Source organism: Perissodus microlepis, chromosome 10 (genome assembly GCF_051167445.1).
Source record: "Perissodus microlepis isolate ML-2025 ecotype Zambia chromosome 10, ASM5116744v1, whole genome shotgun sequence".
Taxonomy (NCBI): domain Eukaryota; kingdom Metazoa; phylum Chordata; class Actinopteri; order Cichliformes; family Cichlidae; genus Perissodus; species Perissodus microlepis.
This window is the reverse complement of record NC_140470.1, coordinates 22426282-22432042: the sequence shown is the minus strand read 5'-3', so window position 1 is coordinate 22432042 and position 5761 is coordinate 22426282. Positions and strand designations below refer to the sequence as shown.

Here is a 5761-nt window from a genome sequence, read left to right as displayed (position 1 = left end):
TGTTTTTTAACAAAATCAGAAATAGTCATGATCTCACAAAGACAGCTGAACAAACACAAAAAAAAAGATTTTATAATTTTTTTTAAAGCTAATTCAAGTCCAGAATTATTTTGGTGCCCTTGACTTTTTACCGTACCATGAGCAGTAAGCCATTTTTACTCCAAGTACTTTTAAACCTCCTATTTACTGGACACTCAACTTCATCATCATATTTGCCTTCTAATTATTTTTCCACAGGGAACATCGGTGTTCTGGTATAATTTGTTCAGGAGCGGCGAGGGAGACTATAGGACCAGACATGCAGCCTGTCCTGTCCTAATAGGAAGCAAATGGGGTAAGCTGTAGTTCAGATTTATAAAGCCACATTTGTGATTCATCAAATAGTTGGTCCTGATGTGTGTGTGTGTACTTTGGTTTGTACAGAATTTTTAAGTGCTCTACTCTACAACCACTATCACTTTAAGTATGTGAATTAACAGGTTCACAATTCAAGATGTTATTGCAAAACATGAGGCAGCATTAGAGAGGAAATGAAACTAATAATGATAAAACAGCACTCTAATAAGCAAAACTAATTCCCTAATACAATGTAAAAATAAAATCTAATACTTGCTAGCTTTTCCATTTGTACAAGTCTAAATATTGAATTAATTATAAATAAGAGAAGAATCCAGCAGGCTTAAATGTGGTTTACTTTAGGTACTTGAGATGTGCAAGCTTGTTTAAAAAAAAAAAAAAAAAAGTAAAAGTGTTCATATGACTTAAAATGTCAAAAGCTATTAGACAGCATGTTCAAGCTGCTTTACTTGGTTAATTTTTTTTGTCTTGTCTTTTTTATCAGTCTCAAATAAGTGGATTCATGAGCGAGGTCAAGAGTTCAGAAGACCCTGTGGCCTGACAGAAGTGGACTGAAACTGACTTTACTCCTACACAGCACCCATGCTATCTTGCATAGATAGAGCGCTTTAGGTTGAAGTTGTAAAATGTTGCTTTTGTTGTTTCTTCCTTTGGGTTTTGTTTGTTTGTGCTTTGTGTGTTTGTTTGTTTGTTCTATACATGGATTGCATTTTGTGAACTGACTCACCCGCTCACTTGCTGGTCAGTCCAGTCTAACTGTGTGTCCACTGCTCTGTTTATCATCCTGTCCCAGAAGATGATTTTTACAAGTCTGAGTGGGAGGTTTGAGATTTTTTGGTTTTGTTTGTTTGTATTTGTTTTTTTGTTGTTTTGGGGGTTTTTTTAAACTGAAAAATAACTCAGAACTTTGTTGTGCATGGTCATGCCACCCACACATCATTAAATGGGCAATTTAAATTAAGAATGAGATAAACTGTGTCCTGAAATGGAATTAACAAATAAACACTGAAAAAACACAAAGCTGTATTTTATGTACGATTTTTTTTGGGTGGTTTTTCCAGTATATGTACTTCACATATATATTTTATAGTGTTTAAATTAAGAATTGCTTTAAAATCTGCATAGGTTGGCTGTGAGCCTTGCCGGCCTCAGGACCGTGGCCACCCAGTGCACATGCTCCTCCCAGGTGTCACTGTGGATGATCAGGTCATCCAAGAAGGCAGGATATGTAGCGTGTGGAGGCCATGGTGCGTTTCAAAATAGTGATCTATAAGATTTGTACGTTGGGCACCTCTAGCCCCAGCCCATCTCTTTCATTCACCAGGCTCACCAGAGAAGTGGTTTCAGGGATAACTGGACCACTCGAGATCTCTGTCCAGAAGAGCGCAGTCCTAAGAACAGCAAAGATACAGTGCAGGACCCTCAACTTCCCAGGCCTTGGGTAGAGAACCTGAGCTTAAAGGGTAAGGACTGCCTACAGCGATGAGTCGGGAATTTATATATAGAAATAGATAAAGTATTGAACACATCACCAGTTTTCTAAGTAAATGTATATTTCAAAAGGTGCTTTTGACATGGAATTCTCACTAGATTCTCACCAGATGTCAGTAATAATCCATCTAATCCACGCATTAGAAAGCAATTCTGCCACTAAGTGTAAATCATTATCAGCTGGTTCAGTCCAACTGATGGGCTATGAAAATTACCAATGTTTCACACACAAGAAGCATCTAATGATGGGTTAAACCAGTGAGTTCTCTCAAGACCTTGGCACCCTCATGGTAGCAAAACATACTGATGGTGTTGGTTATTGGTTCATTTCTCAGCTACTGAAGGTTCCAGTGAGCACTGTTGGGGCCATAATCCTGGAAGTGAAAAGAACACCAGTTCACCAAACACAGCCAAGGAAACTCTCAGTTGGTTTCAGAGAAGGAATTAAAGCTGGTGGAAGCTGGCCAGTCACCTGAATCCACAGAACAGTCAGGATTTAGAATAGAATAGAGTAGCCCTTTATTGTCATTTTATATGTACAACAAAATTATGGGTGGTCCACGCCCACTGTGCAGGAGTGGAAAAAAGTATAAATGGTTTGTGTGGAAGAATGGACCAAAATCCATTTGGGGGAATGCATGAGACAAGTTTCTCCATACAGGATCTTGAAGACATCATCACCAACAAAGGCTTTTGAAAAGAAATTTCAGGAAGTGAGTTCAATACTTTTTTATTACACATACCTTAATTTATAGACATCTATGTTTTTATTTCTTTGCATGTGTAGATTGGATGAGTTGTTACTGACACCTAGTGATAATTTCATGTCAATAGCACCTTTAGAAATATATTTACTTTGAAAACTGGTGACGTGTCCAACACTTATTTTACCAACAGACACACACTTTGTAATTATATATATATAAAAAAATTATAGTTTGGTTCACTAAGTGGAAAATATTTATTTTCTCTTCAAATACACTTTAATAAAATAATTTAATAATCTGGTTTACTGCACAAAAAAATGTATAGGGTTAATTTTTTTATTCAAGAAATTGCAAAACAGAACAACTTACAGTACGTTGGAAGCCACTCCTCATTTCTTCATATTTTTCTTCCTATTCTTACTGCTGCGGTAACACAACAATTTCCATTGTCGGATCAATACAGTTACCTACCCTACAAGGAGCAAAATATTCTTGTAGAATTTTTAAATGGTCTTCAGCCTTTCTGTAGATTTTGGCTGCTTTTTGCACTTTTCATATCTTATTGAATCTAAGCTAAAATAATAATATACAGAAAATTTCTTCAGCTTTAGTCTGTCCCTTTGGTCAAAATTATCAACACAACACCACAAGAAGAATGTGTTTTTTGAGACTGGGACGTCATTATTGCAAATCACATTCTGAATTTAATACAAAACCCTCCATGTTATGGAAAAAATGAAGAAGCAAACACTTTTAAATATTTGAAACTGAAATGAACAAAGTGACTAAGCAAAACAAACAAAATACCGATACAAAATAATAAAAAATAATAATTAAATTATTAGTAACAATTGTCTGGACAGATTTGGTAAACGGTCAAGATACAGTTACAAGAATTAACAGATGAGTTCAAAACTACGCCTGAGTTTACAGATGGCTACTACATGAGTACTTTAGTCATGGAATAATGTAGTACTGACTACTGATGCCAGCATTTTGATCCCATCATTGCATGGGATTTATTTATTCATATGAAATGGTAACACAGCTTAAAATTATATGAGTGTGTGTGTCTGTGTGTGCAGTTCTATTATTCAGCTCGCTTAAGACAAACTATATAAACAGTATATAAGCTTGTTCTAATATATTTTGATAATATATGTTTATTGCTATTGAAGATATTAAAGCTTAAAGATGAAATATAATTAGATAAAGGTAAACTAAGGTAAGGTACAAATGTGAAAGCTGTAGGTAAAAATTTCAGGGCATGCTTGTTCTTTTCAAAGCACTCTTTAAATTTCATTAGATGGATAAAAGCTCAGAAGAGCAGAGAGTAATTTACAATGTCCGTTATGTTATTGTGTTCATTGAGCGTTTTCCCCGTTGCATGATAAAGGAGCGAGGTCTGTGTGGTCTGCTGTACCATCTCGTCCCAAAGAAAGATGGAAGTTTTGATCAAACAGCGGTTCGTCTACAGGCTGGCAGAGCTCTAAGAAACGCTGAGGAAAGAAAGGATAAATTGTAGATTGTAATTGTTTTGAGGATTTAAAAAAAAGCCATCTTTAAATAGATTTTTGATTAACATTTTTGGAAGATATGAGGCGCAATTAAATACAATCTTGAAACTTTACAACCAATGAAAGAATTGCATTCAGTTTTCCTGTAAAAGAACAATTCAGTATTACAATATTATAATTTGACATTTCATGAAGATGTAATAAAAACACAAAAAAGGTGAAATACGTTTAGTGTGCTGATAAGTATTTGCAGCAGTAGAACAGAACTGACTTAACATGAAACTCAGAGGCCACGGTCACATTATGGTGGAGTAAGGCTCCCTAATTAAACAGAAAAAAAGAGCCCATTATTTTCCCTGTATTAATTCTAAAAGTGTTTTTCCATAAACCCATTCTTATGTAAGAGGATTTGAGATCTCCTGCTGATACTCCTGGTGAAAGGCCAGAGATTCAGTGTATGCAGTCCAAGTTGTATTTAACAATTCTTGAACATACCCAGTTTAAGGCCTCTGTTTCTGTATAACTGCCCAGATTTAAACAAAAAAAGCACAACTACATTCAATTACGTCATTCATCCCCCAAAACTCTTTAAAAATGTTTAAACATTGAATTTAACAGTGTGGGGAAATCAAAACACTTTTCTCAGACCCAGGGGCCAGAATCAGCCAACCAAAGTCTCCAACTCAGACTGGACTGCTTTGGAAAATGTGAACAGGGTCATAGGTTTTGGACTTTTAACTGCATTTTCATACATTTAACAGCTTTTCCCACTGATAAAAACTATTCTATGTCTATTAATACACCAAAATAACTAAGCGTAGATAAACAATAAAAACAGTGAATGCTCAATGTATGTCATAAGTTAATGTTTTTCTTTGTCAGTGATGGTTCTTAAAAGTGAATCCCTTCCCCATCAAATATAAGCTACCTCATACTGATTCCACAATTTTTGAGAAAAAAAAGGCTCACCTGTCGAAGAGTGCCCTTTCCCTGGATTATTTTATATAATAGAAACAGTGGAATGAGGGAGAGGGAGACTGTGGCAATGAACCAGCCCAAGATGTTGGCCCAGAGTGGATAAACATAAGTGCTACTGAACTTCAGCGGGGAATATCTGACAATGGAGAAGATAAAGGTGCCCTGTGATGAAATAAGACAAAGTGGATTATTCTTCAGTGTGAAACTGAAAAGTGTGAATACTCTGCAGTGCCAAAACTGTGGAAAGGGAAACACAAATTATGAATTATTATATGACATGACTTACAAAACAGGTGAAAGGAGTGATGTAGCGCCAACAGTACTTCATGAATGGGTGTGGACGATAGCCAATCATGTCTGCGATGTTACCATAAAAACGATCAGCACCTTTAGGTAAAAGAGAGCTATTAGAAAGACCAGCCATTTATTTCAAACTAATTTATACCAAACAAGCACACGCTCGTCTTTGTCTCAATGAAAATTGTTCTGAATCTGAGCAGCGTCTTTTTTTTGTCACAACACAGCCTGTAATTGGTTGGCTATTTGTCTGTGACTTACCATACACCCAGCCAATGCTCACAGACTGGCAAAAAGAGAGAAGCAGCAGAGTGGTGCCACTACAGACATGATGATCTAACAGCTGGAGCAGATACATTCCTCCCTAAAAAAAAACAAAAAAGGACAGAAGGAATAATACACAGTCGTTCAAAT

At 36.0% G+C, this 5761-nt stretch overlaps 1 protein-coding gene and 1 long non-coding RNA gene across 2 annotated transcripts; one reads left to right on the top strand and one right to left on the bottom strand.

Moving 5' to 3' along the window:
- On the top strand, window positions 1–1377 carry LOC146379431 (uncharacterized). Its single transcript, XR_014801430.1, has 2 exons — window positions 1–334; window positions 842–1377. It is a non-coding gene; the product is annotated as an uncharacterized LOC146379431 (long non-coding RNA).
- Window positions 1378–3375: 1998 nt separating this feature from the next.
- Window positions 3376–5761, bottom strand: LOC146379430 (sodium- and chloride-dependent creatine transporter 1-like). Its single transcript, XM_084940717.1, has 4 exons — window positions 5609–5761; window positions 5337–5437; window positions 5042–5212; window positions 3376–4054 (listed from the first exon to the last, which is right to left on the bottom strand). Exons 1-4 carry the CDS (start codon window positions 5703–5705, stop codon window positions 3920–3922), a joined length of 504 nt encoding a protein of 167 aa, XP_084796843.1. The 5' UTR covers window positions 5706–5761; the 3' UTR covers window positions 3376–3919.